The sequence below is a fragment of the Oncorhynchus clarkii genome, chromosome 5 (assembly GCF_045791955.1).
Source record: "Oncorhynchus clarkii lewisi isolate Uvic-CL-2024 chromosome 5, UVic_Ocla_1.0, whole genome shotgun sequence".
NCBI classification, from domain to species: domain Eukaryota; kingdom Metazoa; phylum Chordata; class Actinopteri; order Salmoniformes; family Salmonidae; genus Oncorhynchus; species Oncorhynchus clarkii.
The window spans coordinates 40,941,417-40,964,248 of record NC_092151.1 but is presented as its reverse complement, the minus strand read 5'-3'; the positions used below and the strand labels follow the sequence as shown (position 1 = coordinate 40,964,248).

Genomic DNA, 22,832 nt, shown 5'->3' with positions numbered 1-22,832 from the left:
CTAGTGAAAAGCCTTCTCAGAAGACTGGAGGCTGTTATAGCAGAAAAGGGGGGTCCAACTCCATATTAATGCCCATGATTTTAGAATGAGATCTTCGACGAGCAATGTAGTGTTTTTGTGACAGTAGAAACCTAACTTAAAAACCCTAAGTCCCCTTACCCCAACCCACCCCGAACAACACACTTACCCTACCACAACCCAACCCAAGCCATACCCCTACACCCTCATCTCTACCCCCCTGCCCCTCTTACCTCACAGATGAGGGACTTGAGGAAGTTGGCCTTGTGTCTGAGGGGGTCGTGGACCAGGCCGTCACAGAAGGACACAATTCCATGAGGGAAGTTATGCTGAGACAGCCAGGCCACCACACGCTGCTTCTGCATGTCTGGACGACCCGTCACATACACTATCAGATAGCCCAGGTCCTGCCAGTGTCTGACGGGAGAGAGAGAGAGTTAGAACAGGCTGTGGGTGAGCAGGTGACACCCTAAAGAGTCTGGTGTATTATCTATCTATTAAGTTATTCATTTGCTGATTCACAACTTGTACGCCACATTAGGTAGTGTGACTCCTGGTCAGGAACATAACAGTACATCAAATACAAATCATGATAGAATAAGACCCATCGTGTTCATACCTGACCACGTCCACAGCTCCAGCCCTGACCTTGGGGTCGCTGCCCATGATGGACACGCTGGCAGCAAACGAGCCGTCGATACTGAACACTACAAAGTCTGTTCCCCGCGGCAACACCGTCAGGTAGCTGTCCGCAAACGTATGGTCACCCCTGAGAGAGGGAGGAGAAACGGGGGAGGGGAAAGGAGAATGTGTGGCAAGGGGGAACACGTAATTCAACGCTTGTTCTCATACTCAAAAACACCAACCGAAAACAAGCAAATCAGATATTTCAAGGGTTTCAGCCCATAACCTACCTGACGACCAGCTTGACAGGATAAACTCCAATGCCCAGCCTTTTGCTCTCTGGGATGACATAAGAGATGCGTCCGCTGCTATTGGTCAGCTCGGTGTCAAAGTACACCCACTCTCCTGAGGGGGGCTGGGTCATGATGTGGATGTCAATCTGGGGGGCAACAAGAGGAGGTTACACATAACAGTAATCACACCACGTCTGTATATTACATCAAATAATGGCTGACTTGCCCATGTGTTCCATTGACAAACAATACATTATGCTCAAATATTGAGTTGGATGCAAGTGTCTCTCAGTTGCAGAACTGACGTTTGTTCCACAAGACAAGTTGGCATCAATGAGTACGGCTTTACCTTCTCCCCAGTGAGGGTGACCATGTCCAGAGGTCCGTACATGAAGCGTCCCATCACCAGCTGTGTTCCGTCCTCAGAGAACACCGCATCGTTCACGCGGTGGTTGGCCGTCACGTTCTACACACACACACAGACGTTTACCGCGGTCAATACCTCTGTAACTTGCCGACAGAAAGCCTAAAAAAAAGGGGGGTTAAGGAAGTGGTCTGTCCTCACCCTGATCTTGACGTGGGTCCTCTTGCGGATCCACTTCTCTCTGGGTTTAGAGGGCTTGAACTCTGTCACCTCTTTACCATCCAGCTCCAGAATACTCGAGTTCTCATGCCTCATCACCTGGAGGAACAGACAGGGATGATTACATAGGCATTCATATATCATTCACCAGCCCAATAGGAGGCTATGCCATTATATTTGGCGACTAATATTCATATGGTCTTACCTCTCTGAATAGGAAGGAGGCATTGTGAGTGTACTTCCAATATGATGTATGGAAGAGGTCTATGAACATTCATAAGCATTCGCATGAAATTCATAAGCAGTTCTCTAGTCAATTGGTACGATATGTCTCATCCTATATTCAGGAAGGGCCTTTCCCCCTTTATTCAGATTACACCTGCTCACTTTCGGTTGTTTGAAAAGGAAATCATCTCCAAAATATCTTTATTTTTTTAAACAAGCCTTAAAAAGTTGGTTGCAATTTCAGTTTAATCCCCCTGAAAGGACGGAACAAATAGTACAACAAATATTGTGATTAAATTCAAATATACTAATTGATTAAAAAAAAAACAGTATTTATCGAAGACATTTTTTAAAAAGGTATACATTTAGTGAATGATATCATAAATAGGACTGGTGGAGTTATGTCACACATGCAGCTAACACAGACATATGAAAATGTCTGCTCTACCCAAAATTACAACCAATTAATTGCAGCATTACCACAAAAATGGAATAGGCAAGGAGAAGGGGAAAAAAGTAAGGAACTTGTATGTCGGCCCTGTAGTAAAGAACATAAATGATTAAAGAAAAGTGTGATAAATAAAAACATATACCAATTTCATTTAAGGACCAAAAAACTGACAGCTGTGCCATATAAATTGCAAAAGAGATTTTCATGTACCCATTCCATGACACATGGTTTATGAATTGATACGCAAAACAACGTCGAATTCAAAACTTCACATTTTTCAATATAAATTACTATACAAAATTCTTGCAACTAATAGAATGTTATATATATGGGGGATACAATCTTCCCAGCTCTGCAGAATCTGCTGTGAGGAGGCAGAGTCATTAGATCATTTATTTTGGTATTGTCCATATGTAGCTCATTTTTGGTCACAGGTCCAGGAATGGCTGAAGAATTGCGACATTTGCCTAGAACTAACGCTGCAGATAGCAATACTGGGTGATTTGAAAAGCCATAGTCAATCAATCAATAATATAATAATTATTTTAGCAAAAATGTTTATTTTTTAATTTACAATCTGTAGAAGCTATGAGAATAGGAAGGTTCAATTCTTTTGTGAAGCATCACAGCACAGTTGAAAAATATATGGCAAGTAGAAATCCGAAATGGATGATGTTGAGAGACAGATGGGAGGGGTTGAATGGAGCTGAAGGGTGGGACTAATAACAAGATAAACAATGTAAAGCATACGGGATCTGTAGAATGTATATAGGTTCGGAGCTTTTGTGAAATAGCAGTTACAAGTAGAAATCAAACTGGATGGACATCAGAAATAGAGGAAGGACTAAGAACAAACAAGCGAGAACTATTGTAAAGTAGACTGTCTGTAGAGTGTGTATAAGATGTATGGATTGAAGGTAGAAGCAGAAGTGTTTAGTAGTTTACTCCAATTGGGGGATCGGCGGTAGGGTTTGCGGGGAATAATAATAAAGGTATATTATTTTAAAAAGTATGTATGTCTATATAGGTATGTGTATGTATATATGTGTATATATTTGCATGCATGTATGGATATATATATTTACCCCAAAAATATGGGGGATTGGAAATGATGCAGACAATTACATTGGAAGCAACATTCTTTCCGCAATATTAAGCTGATCCACCCTCAGAAAAAAAAATACAAATAATAATAATTAATAAGCAGTCATACCTGTCTGAGTAGGAAGGAGACGACGTCAGTGGACTCCCAGTATGACGCATGGAAGAGGTGAGGCAGGGCTACAGTGGGGAAGGCTGTGAGGGCATCAGGACAGTACAAGGCAAAGTCCATCCTCTTACTGCCCCACCACCGAGATGCAACTGAAGAGAAGGAGCGAGAGAGAGACAGAAAGAGAGAGAGAGAGAAGTCTGACACATAATCACAGTAGAGAAAAGACGACAGGGTTTGTAAAAGACGTCGATGTGTATTTCTGGTCAATGACAGTTCCAGACAAAAAGGGGTTCCACAGTAGAGGGAAGTGTGCTCATCCAGAGATTTACAGTCCGAGAGAGAGGCTCTATAGTACAGACGGAAAGTCACAGGTCCACACTGGAGTAGAATGGGGTGTCAGGGGCAGATTGAACTGGAGCAGAGGGCCAGTTTTGATTTGAGGAGGGAGAGGGTAACATACACAAGATCAGTGGTCCCTCTTTTCAATCCCGGCTAAAGACTGGGTCCTTGATTGAGGACTTTGGCATAACTCCTGTTTGGGAAGCACTGCAGTACATTTAGGGTACAAGCTGTAGAGGAGAAGAGAAGGGAGAGGAGCTGTAGCACTGCAGTGGTTCAGCTGTAGCTTGAAGGAGACCAACGACAAGGCACACAGATGGGAGTCCTGGGGGGGAGGGGGGGGTCACACAGGATTCAAACCACAGTACCCAGACTACCTTGCTCGACGTCCATCAGCGTGTCTGGCGACGGGGGGTCAGAGTTCGTATCGATGATGTCAGACGGCAAGTCTGAGGAGACATCAGAGGCAGTGACGTCAGCGGTGACGTCGTCGTCACCCTGGTCTGAGTCGGTGCGTCCGTGAGAGAGGAAGGGTCGGATCTTCTTCCTGGCCCGCGGAGAGGGGCTTCTCGAGGGGAGTTTAGGAAGCGCTAGCTGGGAAAGGAGACCCAGCTTCTTAGACGGGCTGCTTTGGCATTTAGTAGCTACGGAGGAATCAAGGGTTGAAGAACGACAAAACAGTGTGTGAAAAATGTCAGAGAATGTATGTTGTCATCTCCCTGAGCCACAGACACTGCTGTTAAATGCAAAAAAGACAGATATATCAAACAGTATAAAGTCCAGTACTGACTATTGGTGATGTTGGAGGCGGTGTATGAGTCGGCCATGCCTGACACCTGGCTGGCGATGCTGGCCTCGCTGGACCTACGGAGGCCCCTGGGGTGGGGGGGTCCGGTCAGCGGGGAGGACGGGTACTGGCTGTCCACAAACACACCACAGTGGGAGTGGAGCACGTCAGCTATGGAGGGAGGGAGACACGGGAGAGAAAGTGTGTGTGTGACAGAGAGAGGGAGGAGGGAGAGAGAAGTGGATTGATCAAACAATCAATCAATTTAATTGTATTTGTATAAAACTTTTTTACAAATACAAATGAAATGCAGAGAGAGAGAGAGAGAGAAAGAGAGAGAGAGAGAGAGAGAGAGAGAGAGAGAGAGAGAGAGAGAGAGAGAGATACAGACAGACAGATAAACAGAGAGCGGAGAGGGCAGCAGACAGACAGACAAACAGAGAGCGGACAGGGCAGCAGACAGACAGATAAACAGAGAGCGGAAAGGGCAGCAGACAGACAGACAAACAGAGAGCGAACAGGGCAGCAGACAGACAGAGACAGAGAAAGGGTACACACTGTCGTTGAGCTGTGCGGCCTGTTGGGGCCAGTTGAGTACAGGGACGGGGATGGAGGTCTCACTGACGCCCCCCTCCTGGTAACGCAGGGGTACTGACTCCAACAGGAGCTGGGGGTTACTCTGCATCGTCTCCACTGGGGGGGAGGAACATGTGGGGGAGAGAGATAGGAAGGGAGGAGGCAGGAGAGACACGGGGGGGAGAGAGAGAGGCAGAAATAAACAGACGTAACTACAGAACAGACATGGACTAACTGACATACAACAGTATGCTCCCATAGTACATTATACCTGATAATACCTGGACACAGGTATCGCACTATGAGAGCATATGGACAAAGCACACGGCGAATAGAGTGCTTCCTTTTTGGAGGAGAGATATCCCGGAGGCATAAAGGAATAGTTTAGTGGGCGTGCGTGTGTATCGAGCCTCACCCAGCAGAGCCGAGTGCCCGTCCCCCAGAGGGAAGCGTTGGTATCGGGGGACACAGAAGGGGGGCAGCTGGTGAAACCTCTTCTCTAGGAGGGGCTCCAGGCGGGAGGCAGAGGGGTCCGCTGGATGAAACAGGTTATACACCTGCTGACAAGCCGGACGCAACGCTGAGACTGGAGAGAGACAGAGAAATAGGAAGAGGAAAAGAGAACGCGGTTATTTACATACAGGAACAGCTAATCGGAGTTCCTTCCAAGGCTCACATATTGAAAACCATTGAACCAAACTATGGAGGATACTATGAACAACTTCCATCAAAGCTGCTGGTCTCGAGGGTCCAGAAGTGACAACTGCTGACGAACACGTCTCTGGAACCCCTGGAGACTCCATGTCACAACCCCCTCGGTTTCCTCTGCTGCCTCTCAGCTCTTTTTCTAAACCTCATATTTATCCCGTCTCATCATCTTAGTTCTTAGTTTACTTTGGAACATGTGTCTTGAATGTCATCCCTTGATGTCACAGCCAATGGACTTCTGGCGTCAGAGATCTAAAACATGACTTCTACCCTCTGAACTCTGATGTTAACTCACTAAGGGATGTCCTGGCAGAGCCCGACCCCCACAGCTGCAGGAAAAGACACTGTCACCGCACAGATGCCGAGTAGCTTAGTTTACAGCTTCTCACTAAATGTGAGACTTTCTGTACACATACAGTAAATACAATTCTGAAAAGTGATAAGCAACTTATAAGCAACTTTGCTTATAGTCTATTTCTGCTTTAGCCAACTCCTTAAAAGGCCAACTCCATGCATGGCAAAGACTGTTGGCTGCAGTTGGAATATAGCCTATAGTCTACAGTATATAGTCCAGTATAGTCTACTGGCTACTGATTTCAACCTCTGATGAAGGTGTTCCTCACCATCTATAGACGGCACAACAGTCTTCCTCAGTGCCAGCACCAGACCCAGAGGAGAACCAAAGAGGAAGAAGTCTGCCACCTCGAAGTCCAGCCTCCCTAGCGCCCCCCCTCCCTCTAGCATGGTACTGCTGCTGGAGCGCCTCGAACCCGGGGCTGTTCTCAACACACTGCTGTGGAGACTGGAGAAACAGAGGGAAGGAAGGGGGGTAGAGATGGAGAGAGAGAAAGGAGGTGACAAAAAAGAGGGGGAAGAGTCAGCCGACAGGTGTAAACAATAAAACATTTACATGGGCAAAGTGAACATTTGATAACAATGATGGTCATTGTCTGTCTGTCTGTCTGTCTGTCTGTCTGTCTGTCTGTCTCTGACCTGGACAGGAAGGCCTGGTGCTGTTTGATGGTGTCTAGTTCGTAGGTGGAGGAGTCACTGCGTTTGCGTGGCAGCATAGTCTTGGGGTCGTCAGGCCCTAAGCTGCGAGGGATGTCGATGTTACTGCGACTAAGATGGCGACTGCCCTCCAGAGACGGAGAAGATGGAGAGGACGGAGAGACACTGTTTATTATGATGCCTGGGGAGAGGAGGTCTGTGTCCTGGAGAGATGGAGGGCAAGGTGGGGGGAGGAGAGAGAGGGGGGGGCACATATAGTTAGTAGCAGTCCGATTTACAGCACAGATAAAGGAGGGAATTTGGGTGCAACTTAAAGGACTAGAGGAAGATACCTGTACGCTGACAGTGCTGCCTCGTCTGCTGCTGTTCTGGCTCTCTGAGACGGTGACGTTACTGCTGCACAGAGCATCAAACCCTAGGATACCACCTACACAGTCCCCGATCACACACACCTACAGGAGGAGCGAACACATGCCTTTAAGTTCAACATAGAGAAAATAATCCGCAATAGCTGTCAGAAACATCCGGGACCTCGAAACTTTGACTCTGGTCCTCTGCACTGACCTGTCCGGAGAAGGATGTCCCTTCCAAGGACCTTAAGAAGTCCCCATACACCTGATTGGCTCGTTGGATGACGGTAGCCACGGCATCCTGGTACTGGGGAGCGGAGGTGGCCAATAGAGGCAGTGCAGCTAGAGGGATGTGGTCCTGACTGTTGGAGAGGCAGCCCTCGTCATAACTATAAGGACTGAGACTGGTCAGGAGAGATAGAGGGTTAGGGTATGTATGTGTGTATGTGTGCGTGCGTGCGTGTGCATGTACTCACTTGGACACCAGGGAAAAGGCTTCGGCACACACCGCGGGGCAAGGAACCACGCGGATGGCGATGCGTCCTAGGGCTGCTGGGTAATGGACCCTCATCACGGTCTCAAACGCTCCGGTCAGAGTGTTGACGTCCGCCTGCTTACTATTTGGCTCACCTGGGAGTAATTACGAGTAAATAGTCATACAATATTGTTACATTGTCTATCCAAGAACAAACAAAGAGATGATGACTGTAAGTGTTTGTGTTGGGATGTTGTATACCTGCTCCAGTGTCTAGGATGTTACCCCCGTGAAGCACCAGGAGGAGAACGTGGATCTTTGAGGGCGCCAGACACTGTCGAGACGACCCATCCTGCGGGAGAAAGAAGGGCGGTCGTTGATTAGTTACCAATACGCAGTGACTGTGAAGGGGTGAAATCATGGGAATTAAAGTAGAATAGAGAAAGAGACCATTCCAATTGGAGTTCTATCAGAACTGAAACAACATCTTTTCACAGCCTACAGTAACACAACACCCGACTGACGGCTACAACACCACCTGTGGGGCTGGGACTAGGGGGGTCAGACTTAACAGCTGGTCGTCTGCGGGACCCGGCAGTGGAGCGACGTCTCCGTGGCGCTGGACACAGAGAGGATAACACACTGAGATGCTGCCTGTGTGTGTGTGTGTGCGTGTGCGTCAGAGAGACGTGCTGCTGCACACAAAGAGCAACAACAAACACTGACATAGTATTTACACGTGATCTACTATCCCCGATAGACACTCTGTGATGTTCTCCCTCCACCCCTGGCTGTCATTAGGACCAGATGGGATCAAAGCATTCTCAAACTGACACACAACTTCAATAAGCCAATCTGCTACAGTACTGGTTTGACTGCAAACATTGCTGTTAATGTATTGTTAAGAAATGTTGTTAAGAAATGATGAAGCTATAGTCAGTAAACTCAGTGAGAACTCATGATGTTGTTTACTTGGCTACTCTCATACATTCTTCCTACTGCTATTTGTCGATTTGGATCCCCATTAGCTTTTGCAGAAGCAGCGGCTACTCCTCCTGGGGTCTAGATGAGGAGGTGTTGCATTGGAAGCATACCTCAAGGAGTCTCTCGTCACTACTGGTGGCGGCATACTCTTCACCCGACTGATACAGGTTCTCTGTAAACACACACACACACACACACAATTGTTTTTCATTAAACAAATGAACTTCCTGAAGGAAGGACGATATAGGACATGAAGATCTGAAATCTTAATGACGAACGGAGCTTGTGTGTGTGTACAGTATGTGTTTTGATTTGGATTTGACTGGGATCCCCATTAGCCGACGCCAAAAAATATATTACAGACAGAAATACTTTACAATTGAGATACATTTAAAAAATATTAACCTAGACATTACAGACTTACTACATATACATATGCCTTAACTAGGTGTGTGTGCTGTCCTACCCTGGCCCTCGTCCGTCTCTGTAGTCTCCATCTTGTCCATTAGGTCATTGGAACTCCACTTGGTCATCTCCTTGGCATGTAACAGCATCTCCTCATCCCCAGAGAAGTCCTCTGAGGAGACAGACATCAGTAACAGTTGTAATAACATGTAATAACAGTCATAGAACCCCAGTAAGTAACAGCTGATGTAGTAACTGTAATAGCGGTCTGGAAATAAAATGTCATCGCAAACCGTGAGCGTCAAAGAACTCGTCGTCCGTGCTGTCCTCGGAGTCACGAGCGATACTCTGCATCCGCCACTCTGAGATGTTCTGGTGGACGGGGCTTCCTGTGTGGACAGGAAATAGGAAATAGAGTGAGGGCACTATTCTCTGATGCTCTGGGTTGATTTGAGACTTTGGGACTTGGTAATTATTGAACAGAGAAATGCATCGCCCCACTCACCACCTCTCTTCGAGGATCTATTAGACGACTTGGACGAAGTCGACCACTGCTTGGTGAGCTCTCCACGTGTCTGTAACGCATCTCCCAGCCCTGTCCGTCCTCCCTCTACCTCTCCCCCCTCCCCCAGGGCCTTCACTCCCTCCTGGTCCTGGTCGGGGGTGGCAGGGGTCCCGTTGGTCACTTCCGCCCCCTCCTCGGTGTCACTGAGACTGTACTGGGCCATCGTCCTGGCCAGGGCTAGCTGGGTCTCCAGCTCCAGCTGTCTGATGTCCTCTATGGTCAGACCGTACCACTCATCTTGCCAGCACCATGCCTGCCGGTGGGCACGCACCATCACCTTACGCAGGCCTGGGGAGGAGGGGAGAGGGAAGAGCAGGATATGAATAACATTATCACAGCGTTCTCGCTCTCAATTCCAATCAATATAATTATTTTCCTTTCTCTCCATACCCATCAATCGTGCATACATTCATTAGAAATAAACTAATGAACCTGTCAGTCATAATGTACTGAACAAGCACCACACAGCAGCAACACCACAGAGCAGTCGCACACACAACACACACACATACTAGAAACACAGGTACAACACACACGCGCACACACACCTAGCTGGTGATTCAACATTCAACTCAGCCATAACACGAGAGGATTAAATGAGCTGTGTGTATAAATTAAGAGAGCGTATATGAACAAACAGCAGTAGGTCAGTGTGTGTTAGTGATGCGTGGGTCGACTCATAACCTGCAGTCCCTGCGGTTATATCCGTGGAGCGGGCAGGTTTAGGTTCATTAAATATTATGTGGATGAACAGCGGGTGGATGGTGAATAAAGAGAAAAAAATGCATACTAAAAAAAAATCGATAATAATTACTGTGCAATTCATATTTATTTATACATTGAGTTTTTTTCTTTCATTATTTTTAAAAGTCGGGCATTAGTGCGTAGGCCTTTTCATAGAAGCATGCGGAAGGTGTGATTTATTGCTCGACTTTGTCTATTGTTTGAAACGTGTTGTTTCAGAAAAACATTAGGCTCCTGTTCAATAGGCCTAAATATTCAAATGAGGTAAGACGGATTTGATCGTCGTGGACTACAGGAAACGGAGGGCCGAGCACTTCCCCATCTTCATTGACGGGGCTGTAATTGAGCTGGTAGAGAGCTTCAAGTTCCTCGGTGTCCACATCACTAGGGACCCATCATGGCCCAAGCACACCAACATAGTAGTGAAGATGGCACGACAACGCCTCAAGAGGCTGAAAAGATCTGAAAAGATTCTCAAAAAGTTATACAGCTGCACCATTGAGAGCATATTGACTGTTGGCATCACCGCTTGGTATCACAACTGCTTGGCTACAGACAGTGTGTACGGCCCAGTACGTCACTGGGGCTGATCTCCCTGCCATCCGGGACCTCTATACCAGGCGGTGTCAGCGGAAGGCCCTAAAAACTGTCAAAGACTCCAGCCACCCAAGTCATAGACTGTTCTCTCTGCTGCCATACATCAAGTGGTACCGGAGCGCCAAGTCTGGGACCAAAAGGCTCCTGAACAGCTTCTACCCCCAAGCCACAAGACTGCTGAACAGTTAATCAAATGGCTACCCTGAATATTTGCATTGACACCCTTGTTATTTGCACTGACTCTCTAGCAGCAGCTCTATGCACACTCACTGGACTCTACCCACAACCTCACACATACTACACTGACACTCCAACACTACATACGCTGACACACACAAAACGCATGCATATTGACGCCACACACACAACCTTTAACACTCTTCACATACGCTGCTGTTACTCGGCTTATTATCGATCATGATTGCCTAGTCCCCTTTACCCCTACCTACAAGTACATTTTACCTCAATTTCCTCAACTACCTCGTACCCCTGCACAATTACTCAGTACTGGTACTCCTAATATATAGTCTCGATATTGTTACTTTGTGTTACCATTTACTTTTTAACTCTGCATTGTTGAGAAAGGGCTCGTAAGTAAGAATTTCACGGACCATTCCACACCTGTTGTATTTCGATGCATGTGACAAATACAATTCACAATTAAATGTGGAAGGAAAACGTAAATGTTCAATAAACGTTGAAGAGGGAAAAAAACGTAACTGTACAGCACATTTTCTATATTTGCGGGTTAGGGTTGGTGCTGGCCTCAGATTTTCATTTGATCACATATAGTTGGGTGGTTACGGATGGGTTATCGGGGGAGAAGGGCCTTGTTCAGGGAGGTGACCAAGAACCCGATGGTCACTTTGACAGAGCGCCAGAGTTCCTCTGTGGAGATGGCAGAACCTTCCAGAAGGACAACCATCTCTGCAGCACTCCACCAATCAGGCCTTTATGGTAGAGTGGCCAGACGGAAATAACTCCTCAGTAAAAGGCCCATGAGAGCCCACTTGGAGTTTGCCAAAAGGCACCTAAAGGACTCTCAGATCATGAGAAACAAGATTCTCTGGTCTGATGAAACCAAGATTGAACACTTTGGCCTGAATGCCAAGCGTCACATCTGGAGGAAACATGGCACCATCCCTACGGTGAAACATCATGCTGTGGGGATGTTTTCAGAGGCAGGGACTGGGAGACTAGTCAGGATTGAGGGAAAAATGAACGGAGCAAAGTACAGAGAGATCCATGATAAAATCCTGCTCCAGAGTGATCAGGACCTCAGACTGGGGTGAAGGTTCACCTTCCAACAAGACAACGACCCTAAGCACACAGCCAAGAAAACACAGGACGGGCTTTGGGACAAATCTCAAATCAAAGTTTATTTGTCACGTGCGCTGAATACAACAGGTGTAGACATTACAGTGAAATGCTTACTTACAGGCTCTAACCAATAGTGCAAAAAATAATCTCTGAATGTCCTTGAGTGGCCCAGCCAGAGCCCGGACTTGAACCCAATCGAACATCTCTGGAGAGACCTGAAAATAGCTGTGCAGCAACGCTACCCATCCAATCTGAGAGCTTGAGAGGATCCTGCAGAGATGAAATGGGCGAAACTCCCCGAATGCAGGTGTGCCAAGCTTGTAGCATCATACCCAAGACTCAAGGCTGTAATCGCTGCCAACGGTGCTTCAACAAAGTACTGAGTAAAGGGTCCGAATCTTTATGTAAATGTGATAAAAATTTTATATATACACTGCTCAAAAAAATAAAGGGAACACTAAAATAACACATCCTAGACCTGAATGAATGAAATATTCTTATTAAATACTTTTTTCTTTACATAGTTGAATGTGCTGACAACAAAATCACACAAATTATCAATGGAAATCAAATTTATCAACCAATGGAGGTCTGGATTTGGAGTCACAATCAAAATTAAAGTGGAAAACCACACTACAGGCTGATCCAACTTTGATGTAATGTCCTTAAAACAAGTCAAAATGAGGCTCAGTAGTGTGTGTGGCCTCTACGAGCCTGTATGACCTCCCTACAACGCCTGGGCATGCTCCTGATGAGGTGGCGGATGGTCTCCTGAGGGATCTCCTCCCAGACCTGGACTAAAGCATCCGCCAACTCCTGGACAGTCTGTGGTGCAACGTGGCGTTGGTGGATGGAGCGAGACATGATGTCCCAGATGTGCTCAATTGGATTCAGGTCTGGGGAACGGGCGGGCCAGTCCATAGCATCAATGCCTTCCTCTTGCAGGAACTGCTGACACACTCCAGCCACATGAGGTCTAGCATCGTTTTTGCATTAGGAGGAACCCAGGGCCAACCGCACCAGCATATGGTCTCAAAAGGGGTCTGAGGATCTCATCTCGGTACCTAATGGCAGTCAGGCTACCTCTGGCGAGCACATGGAGGGCTGTGCGGCCCCCCAAAGAAATGCCACCCCACACCATGACTGACCTACCGCCAAACCGGTCATGCTGGAGGATGTTGCAGGCAGCAGAACGTTCTCCACTGCGTCTCCAGACTCTGTCACATCTGTCACATGTGCTCAGTGGGAACCTGCTTTCATCTGTGAAGAGCACAGGGCGCCAGTGGCGAATTCGCCAATCTTGGTGTTCTCTGGCAAATGCCAAACGTCCTGCACGGTGTTGGGCTGTAAGCACAACCCCCACCTGTGGACGTCGGGCCCTCATACCACCCTCATGGAGTCTGTTTCTGACCGTTTGAGCAGACACATGCACATTTGTGGCCTGCTGGAGGTCATTTTGCAGGGCTCTGGCAGTGCTCCTCCTGCTCCTCCTTGCACAAAGGCGGAGGTAGCGGTCCTGCTGCTGGGTTGTTGCCCTCCTACGGCCTCCTCCACGTCTCCTGATGTACTGGCCTGTCTCCTGGTAGCGCCTCCATGCTCTGGACACTACGCTGACAGACACAGCAAACCTTCTTGCCACAGCTCGCATTGATGTGCCATCCTGGATGAGCTGCACTACCTGAGCCACTTGTGTGGGTTGTAGACTCTGTCTCATGCTACCACTAGAGTGAAAGCACCACCAGCATTCAAAAGTGACCAAAACATCAGCCAGGAAGCATAGGAACTGAGAAGTGGTCTGTGGTCACCACCTGCAGAACCACTCCTTTATTGGGGGTGTCTTGCTAATTGCCTATAATTTCCACCTGTTGTCTATTCCATTTGCACAACAGCATGTGAAATTTATTGTCAATCAGTGTTGCTTCCTAAGTGGACAGTTTGATTGGGGTCACTTAGAAATGTCCTTGTTTTTGAAAGACAGCAAATTTCTTGTCCATTAAAATAACATCAAATTGAACCGCAAAACACCAGTCTCAACATCAACAGTGAAGAGGAGACTCCGGGATGCTGGCCTTCTAGGCAGAGTTCCTCTGTCCAGTGTCTGTGTTCTTATGCCCATCTTAATCTTTTCCTTTTATTGGCCAGTCTGAGATATGGCTTTTTCTTTGCAACTCTGTCTAGAAGGCCAGAATCGCGGAGTCGCCTCTTCACTGTTGACGTTGAGACTGGTGTTTTGCGGGTACTATTTAATGAAGCAGCCAGTTGAGGACTTGTGAGGCGTCTGTTTCTCAAAATAGACAGTCTAATGTACTTGTCCTCTTGCTCAGTTGTGCACCCGGGCCTCCCACTCCTCTTTCTATTCTGGTTAGAGCCAGTTTGCGCTATTCTGTGAAGGGAGTAGTACACAGTGTTGTATGAGATCTTCAGTTTCTTGGCAAGTTCTCGCATGGAATAGCCTTCATTTCTCAGAACAAGAATAGACTGACGAGTTTCAGAAGAAAGATCTTTGTTTATGGCCATTTTGAGCCTGTAATCAAACCCACAAATGCTGATGCTCCAGATACTCAACTAGTCTAAAGATGGCCAGTTTTATTGTTTCTTTAAATCAGAACAGTTTTCAGCTGTGCTAACATAATTACAAAAGGGTTTTCTAATGATCAATTTACCTTTTAAAATTATAAACTTGGATTAGCTAACACAACGTGCCATTGGAACACAGGAGTGATGGTTGCTGTTAATGGGCCTCTGTATGCCTACGTAGATATTCCCCCCAAAAATCTGCTGTTTCCAGCTACAATAGTCATTTACAACATTAACAATGTCTACTCTGATCAATTTGATGATATTTTAAATGGACAAAATAAAAGTTTTTTCTTTCAAAAACAAGGACATTTAAAAATGACCCCAAACTTTTGAACAGTACTGTATATATAATGACAGATTTCTTGAGTTATCTTAGATTAATACTGACTATTTTGAGGAAATACTGGCAACGGCGTTTATACATTGGACAAATAGTACTATTTACGTTTTTTTGCATTTTTCAAGCAAAGGGCTTTTAAAGGAGAATGCAAGCACACTCCTTCGGTTCGGCTAGCCGAGATTGGCTGGTGTGGCTAGTCACCAGCAGAACGTCAAACTGAAGCATGCTGACTCCTTAAGCAGTAGTAAATCACTGTCATGATGCAGACTGATGAGCTGACAGAAGAACACTGGCAGGAAATTAATCCTGCTGCCTTTCTTATCTTCTCTCTCACTCCTTCTCCCTGTTTTTCTTTTCATCATTCTTCTCTTATTACCACCATGGTTCTCTATACCTCTCCCTCCAACTGCCACTCACTCTCTCATTCACTAAATCAAATCAAATTGTATTGGTCACATACAGTGAGGGAAAAAAGTATTTGATCCCCTGCTAATTTTGTACGTTTCCCACTGAAAAAGAAATGATCAGTCTATAATTTTAATGGTAGGTTTATTTGAACAGTGAGAAACAGAATAACAACAAAAAAATCCCGAAAAAATGCCAAATATTATAAATTGATTTGCATTTCAATGAGGGAAATTACAAGAACACCATCCCCACCGTCAGAGGGGTTCATCTGTAAAAGTTTGTGAGGGTTTTAGGTGACAAGCCAAATTTCTTCAGCCTCGTGAGGTTGAAGAGGCGTTGTTGCGCCTTCTTCACCACACTGTCTATGTGGGTGGACCATTTCAGTTTATCACTGATGTGTACGCCGCGGAACTTGAAACGTTCCACTTTCTCCACTGCGGTCTTGTCGATGTGGATAGGGGTGTGCTCCCTCTGCTGTTTCCTGAAGTCCAAGATCATCTCATTTCTTTTGTTGACAAATAGAAAAAATACAAAATACTGCAAAGTTTCCTAAGAACTAGAAGCGAGGCAGCACACTCGGTCCGCACCATCTTTCTCTCATTCTCATTCCACCTCTCCGTCTTTTTCTCATATTTCTCTTATTTTCTCTCCCTTCCTTCCCCACCCACACATCTCTCCAGGTCTGAAACTTGACTCACAAACATACCACCGCCTTCCCTGACAATCCCAGCCACAGTGATCGATTGACAGGCCAAACTGTTAAGAATGTGGCCAGGATAACATGACAATGAGGAAAATGGGAGGAATAATATTGCCAATAATAATTAGAATGTCGTACTTGTTAGGTTAAGTAAAAACATTGTTAAATTGCATATTAAGTTTTCCTTTTCTTTTTGTCACAAATAATGGACTGAATGAAAACATTTTAACAATGTGATTTAACCGATTGATTTTGTAAAAATAGATAACAAAAATGATGTTAAATGCCTGTAAACAGCTTGGGGAGAAAAAATATGTCACAGATTAAATTATGTAATATAGGCCTACTGATTATTTCTCAGTATACATGTGAGCTACTCATTGACAGCCCGTGAGCTACCGGCCGTGCAGTTTTCCACCATAGCTGGATCCATCATAAATGTTTGCACTACACAATAAACTTTTATGAGAACAGTCAGCCCTCGAAGGCTATCTACCTAACGTTAGCTAGCAAATCAGTGTTGAAACAAGCTAGCTAACGTGAGCTAGCAGTCATTTTAGCTGGCCAGGTCATATTGAAAGCTAGCTAGATACATAATATCAAACCTGTTGTCTAGTTTGCTTGATTAGCTAGCCATCTAATAGCCAATGCCATGGCAAGCAAGGTAGTATTTAAGCTAGCTAGCAAGATAAATACATGGCTCTGAGTCTGGCGGGAACTGGCAGAGTATGGGGTAACATTAGTTGCACCATGGTAAGGGTGACTTAAATCATTTTGCTAGCAACTTAACTCGCAACATTAGCGAAACCAGCTGCAGTAAAATATTGGCCACCTAGCAACATGACATATCTAATTTCTGGAGGCAGTGGAAACGCAATTTGAGCTAGCCCACCAAGGCTAGCCCACCAAGGCTAGCCCACCAAGGCTAGCCCACCAAGGCTAGCCCAACCGGCACGCGCCACTCAAATGACATAACGATACAATATATAGCACATAAAAATTGCAGTAGTGGAAAAAGTACCCAAATGTTATACTTGAGTAAAAGTAAAGTTACCTTCATAGAAAATGACTCAAGTCTAAAGTTTAAAATATACTTAACATAATTTTTTTTGTTTTGTTATATATTTAAGGAATGCCAGGGGCACACTCCAACACTCACACATCATTTACAAACAAAGCATGTGTGTTTAGTGAGTCTGCCAGGTCAGAGGCAGTAGGGATGACCAGGGATGTTCGGTTGATAAGTGTGTGAATTTGACTAATTTCCTGTCCTGCTAAGAATTCAAAATGTAACGAGTACTTTTGGGTGTCAAGGAAAATGTATGGAGTAAAAAAATACAATATTTTCTTACGGAATGTAGTGAGGTAAAAGTAGTCAAAAAATTTACAAATTTGTAAAGTAAAGTACAGGTACCCCCAAAAACGACTAAAGTAGTATTTTTACTTAAGTATTTTACATACCTGCAAAATAGATAAACAATGTTATTTTGCAGGTGTCTATTAATTTTGTAACACCAGTGGTGGAATTAGTGCTTTCTAACTGCACTGAACCAACACAGTGGCATGCAGGAGCAAAACAAAACCTTTGAGTGGTCAAAACCATTCACCTTGAGGCGACAGGGGAGGGGGTGCAAAATGCAATCTGTTCATTATTATATCATATAGAAATGGACACATCTTAATACAGACTAGCTCAAAACATCACTAATTATTGAAAATGACAATTTACCCAAATGGATTGTGATAACTTTCTGGCAAAAAAAGTACATTTATATTTATTTTGAAAGTGGGGGTACAGCTGCTGTTTGTGCCATTACTCAGGTGCCTATACACATGCACACACACACGCACACACGCACGCACGCACACACGCACACACGCACACACACAGTACCTACCAACATCGTGAATGAAGCGTTCTATCTTGGACTGCATGCCCCAGTATCTGAACTCCACCTTGCAGAGCTTGTAGGCACACATGACCGTGTTCTGGGTCGGGTTCTGGTTAATGAGTTCGATCCAGTCGTCTGTCAGTGGTCCTCGCTTGGTTCTCTCTGATAAGTACAGCTTAGGGTCCTCCTCAACCAGGTACTCATGAGGTGCAATGTAGTCCTTCACAATGTCAATGGGGTCTGGAGAAAGAACACAAACGCAGTCAGTACACAGACCAAAATGAGCCACGTAGTGAATTATGAGACGATTACTTATTGACATTCCTTGACTATGTCTAATTTTGGAGTGAATGAGGGCAGAGGGAACCAGAATAGAACTGAGAAAAAGGAGGAACAATAGTACTGCTGGCTAGAAGCCACTAGAGGTCTCCACTGCTCTACTCTGCGACCTGAGTGTGTTGCTACGTGTGTGTGTGTGTGTGTGTTGTGTGTGCGCTTGCGTGCTTGAGTGTCTGTGTCAGAGAGATGTGCTGCAGCACACAAAGAGCAACAACAAACACTGATCTACTATCCCCATACACGTTACTCTGTGTATGTGTGTACGTGTGTGTGTGTGCGGGCGCGTGTGTGTGGTTATGTAATCGTCCCCCGCAGAGTCAGTCTGGGCCAGACAACACACCTATCACACACTGCACTGTGGGAGTGGCGCTGCAGTATTAAGCCAGCCAGCAGCTCACACTCACTAGCAGCAGCATAAGACGGAACACACGCTGTCTGCATCTTAAAGACTACAGTGTGTATGTGAAACAGCGAATTGCTGACTGCTCTCTGATATCCATGAAGACCAGACAGACAGACTGAGAACAGTAGGCTTGAGAAGGCGTGTAGGCTTGTTTGTGTGTGTGTGTACCATACCTATAGTCCTTGTTCTTTTTTCTGCTGATGACAGATTGAAGCACTCTTGGGTCCCTGTGTCAGGTTTATAATACGTCTCAATGTCTATGGAGAACTTCTCTACGAATGGACAGGTATACCTGGAGAGAGAGAGGAGGGGGAGAGAGAGAGAATGAGAGAGAGTGGGGGAGTGGGAGAGAGAGAGAGAAAGAGAATGAGAGAGAGTGGGATGCGTGATGTGGAAAGAGGGGAGAAGGCTTTAGGAGACTGTCTCTATTACATCTTGTCTTCGTGTAGGCGTGTAAGATAGGGGGTCTAGGGTAGAGATGCACAACTCCGGGCCTCAGGGACACACATTTATGTGTGTAATGATGTAAGCGTGTGTACATATAGCTGCAAGAAAAAGTATGTGAATTGGTCATAAAATTTGATCTGATCTTCATCTAGGTCACAACAATAGACAAACAGTCTGCTTAAACTAATAACACACAAATAATTCTAGGTTTTCATGTCTTTATTGAACACAGCGTGTAAACATTCACAGTGCAGGGTGGAACAAGTATGTGAACCCTTGGATTTAATAACTGGTTGACCCTCCTTTGGCAGCAATAACCTCAACCAAACATTTTCTGTAGTTGCGGATCAGACCTGCACAACGGTCAGGAGGAATTTTGGACCATTCCTCTTTACAGATCAGATCAGCAATATTCTTGGGATGTCTGGTGTGAACTGCTCTCTTGAGGTCATGCCACAGCATCTCAATAGGGTTGAGGTCAGGACTCTGACTGGGCCACTCCAAAAGGCGTATTTTCTTCTGTTGAAGCCATTTTGTTGTTGATTTACTTCTGTGTTTTGGGTCGTTGTCCTGTTGCATCACCCAACTTCTGTTGAGCTTCAATTGGGAGAACAGATAGCCTAACATTCTCCTGCTAAATGTCTTGATAAACTTGGGAATTCATTTTTCCGTCAATGATAGCAAGCTGTCCAGGCCCTGAGGCAGCAAAGCAGCCCCAAACCATGATGCTCCCTCCACCATACTTTACAGTTAGTATGAGGTTTTTATGTTGGTGTGCTGTGCCTTTTTTCCTCCACACATAGTATGGTGTGTTTCTTCCAAACAACTCAACTGTAGTTTCAGCTGTCCACAGAATATTTTGCCAGTAGCGCTGTGGAACATCCAGGTGCACTTTTACAAACTTCAGACGTGCTACAATGTTTTTTTTGGACAGCAGTGGCTTCCTCCGTGGTGTCCTCCCATGAACACCATTCTTGTTTAGTGTTTTACATTTCGTACACTCGTCAACAGAGATGTTAGCATGTTCCAGAGATTTCTGTAAGTCTTTAGCTGACACTCTACGATTATTCTTAATTAATCTCATTGAGCGTTCTGCACTGTGCTCTTGCAGTCATCTTTGCAGGATGGCTACTCCTAGAGAGAGTAGCAACAGTGCTGAACTTTCTCCATTTATAGACAATTTGTCTTGCCGTGGACTGATCAACATCAAGGCTTTCAGAGATACTTTTGTAACTCTTTCCAGCTTTGTGCAAGTCAACAATTCAGTCTTCTGAGGTCTATTTTGTTTGAGGAATGGTTCACATCAGGCAATGCTTCTTGTGAATAGCAAACTCAAATTTTGTGAGTGTTTTTTATAGGGCAAGGTAACACTCTAACCAACATCTCCAATCTCGTCTCATTGATTGGACTCCAGGTTAGCTGACTCCTGACTTCAATTAGCTTTGGGAGAAGTCATTAGCCTAGGGGTGTCACATACTTTTTCCAACCTACACTGTGAATGTTTAAATTATGTATTCAATATAGACAAGAACAATACAATACTTTGTGTGTTATTAGTTTAAGCACACTATTTTCGTCTATTGTTGTGACTTAGATGAAGATCAGATTGAATTTGATGACCAATTTATGCAGCAAACCAGGTAATTCCAAAGGGTTCACAGACTTTGTCTTGCCACTGTACATACTGTACATGTGTACATACGAGAACCCTTTGAAGAACCCTTTTTGGTTCCAAAGACTGTAGGGTGTGTGTGCATACTATACATGCGTGTGTTCCCTTTCATCGTGTGCTTGTGTATGGGTAAGGTGTGTGTACATACTACATACTACTACGTATGATCTTAATTTGATCACCCTGTTGCAAGAGAACTTTCCTTCAATGCAGGAAATGTAAAACTTGTAGTGTATTTGAGGTCGAAAAAGGCTTCTGTATCAACCCCTTACAAAAATTGTCCACCAGTTATAATCAACATAATAATTCACATTTCCTGTTGCTGCAGGATTATTTTCCCGCTGTAGCAAACTGGCTCAAATTAAGATCCTACATCTGTATGTGTGTGTTGTCTCTCACCGTGTGCGTGTGTATGGGTAGGCGTTCCAGGACTCCTCTTCCACGCGTAGAGCAGCCTGAGGCAGGATGGAGCAGAACCATGAGGGGATGTGTTTCCCGATGTGGTACACCTTGTGTGTGTACTGTCCCGACCCGCCTGGACCATCCTCATACGGCTTGTTCTCTAGGATCTCCACCCCACTGCCCTCACCACAACTCTCCTCTCGGCTCTTCTTCTGCAAGAGGAGTGGGAAGAAGAAGAACGGGGGAGTCAGGGCCTGCTTTTCAGTGGAACTGGTTGCAGCGTGCACACGTGACTTCATCCTCATCTCAAAGCTGAATGTATTCTAATCATAATGATGACCAAAGTGGTGATTTAGGAGAAAGATGGCTGCCATGTCAAAATATTCCCCTCCCCCAAATAAAACCCTCCCTGTCACTCCTCCTTTCTCCAGTCCTTTTTTCCCTACTCCCTCCTGCTCTCTCTCCTCCTCTTCCTCTCCTGGCAGTCTGGTGGTGTATTAGCTTTCATCTTTCCTCATAGAGGAAGAGGAGAGAGAAAGCGAGTAAGAGAGAGAGAGAGAGAGAGAAAAAAATAGAGTCAGATGGAGAGGAGAGAGAGGAGAGAAAGAGAGACAGAATGAATGAGGGATGGAGTTCTAATCAGTTGCTGCACTGTACTGACTGCTACTGCAGTAATCAATATGCTGCATATTGACTATCATGCAACTTTCTCTTCCCCTCCCGACTAGCACTGGTACATGTCACATCTGCTACCAGTGTGTGTGTGTGTGTGTGTGTGTGTGTGTGTGTGTGTGTGTGCGCACGCTTGCATGCGTCTGTCTGCTTATGTGTGTGAAGAGATTGCTCCTCTCAATTCCTAAGGCACCCTTACACCCTCTGTGGAAAAGGGTCCTACATGGAACCTAAAAGGTTTCTACCTGGAAGCAAAAAGGGTTCTTCAAAGGGTTCTCCTATGGGGACAGCCCAAGAAACATTTTAGGTTCTAGATAGCACCCTTTTTCTAAAAGTGTACTGTCTACCCTGGCACTGGTAGACTAGGAGACTGATGGCAGACCCTGTAAGTTAGCCAGTGTATTATTCTACTCATGTGGGGAGGTACACAGTAACACACCACTCTGACTTAGATACTGTCCCTGAGACCACAAGTGTGTGTCCGAAATGGCACCCTATTCCCAATAGTGCACTACTTTGCCCTGGTCAAAAGTAGTGCACTAAATAGGGAACAAGGTGCCATTTGGGCCAGATCCAGGTCTGAAGAAGCATCAGACCTAACAGGGCATAATACGGCAGTCAAGCTGGGAAACTGTAGCAGATTGATCTCACAGGGTCTGGTTAATCCAACAGAAGCTAGGTCACCCATCACACCAGCAGAATTCCCATT

At 45.5% G+C, this 22,832-nt stretch overlaps 1 protein-coding gene across 1 annotated transcript in view; it reads right to left on the bottom strand.

Annotated features, from left to right (window-relative positions):
• The window catches only part of LOC139408849 (membrane-associated phosphatidylinositol transfer protein 2-like), a 92,283-nt gene that overhangs the window by 5,821 nt on the left and 63,630 nt on the right, over positions 1–22,832 (bottom strand). Inside the window, exons 3-25 of the mRNA XM_071153234.1 lie at positions 21,449–21,663; positions 19,104–19,222; positions 18,195–18,428; positions 9,548–9,895; positions 9,336–9,431; positions 9,104–9,214; positions 8,748–8,809; positions 7,915–8,005; positions 7,655–7,808; positions 7,393–7,582; positions 7,161–7,280; positions 6,811–7,031; positions 6,441–6,619; positions 5,525–5,695; positions 5,092–5,226; positions 4,537–4,704; positions 4,124–4,390; positions 3,408–3,556; positions 1,501–1,617; positions 1,285–1,401; positions 933–1,081; positions 638–787; positions 252–435 (exon numbers count right to left, since the gene is read on the bottom strand). Coding sequence (XP_071009335.1) covers positions 252–435; positions 638–787; positions 933–1,081; positions 1,285–1,401; positions 1,501–1,617; positions 3,408–3,556; positions 4,124–4,390; positions 4,537–4,704; positions 5,092–5,226; positions 5,525–5,695; positions 6,441–6,619; positions 6,811–7,031; positions 7,161–7,280; positions 7,393–7,582; positions 7,655–7,808; positions 7,915–8,005; positions 8,748–8,809; positions 9,104–9,214; positions 9,336–9,431; positions 9,548–9,895; positions 18,195–18,428; positions 19,104–19,222; positions 21,449–21,663 — 3,747 coding nt within the window. The remainder of the gene's footprint in view (positions 1–251; positions 436–637; positions 788–932; positions 1,082–1,284; positions 1,402–1,500; positions 1,618–3,407; positions 3,557–4,123; positions 4,391–4,536; positions 4,705–5,091; positions 5,227–5,524; positions 5,696–6,440; positions 6,620–6,810; positions 7,032–7,160; positions 7,281–7,392; positions 7,583–7,654; positions 7,809–7,914; positions 8,006–8,747; positions 8,810–9,103; positions 9,215–9,335; positions 9,432–9,547; positions 9,896–18,194; positions 18,429–19,103; positions 19,223–21,448; positions 21,664–22,832) is intronic.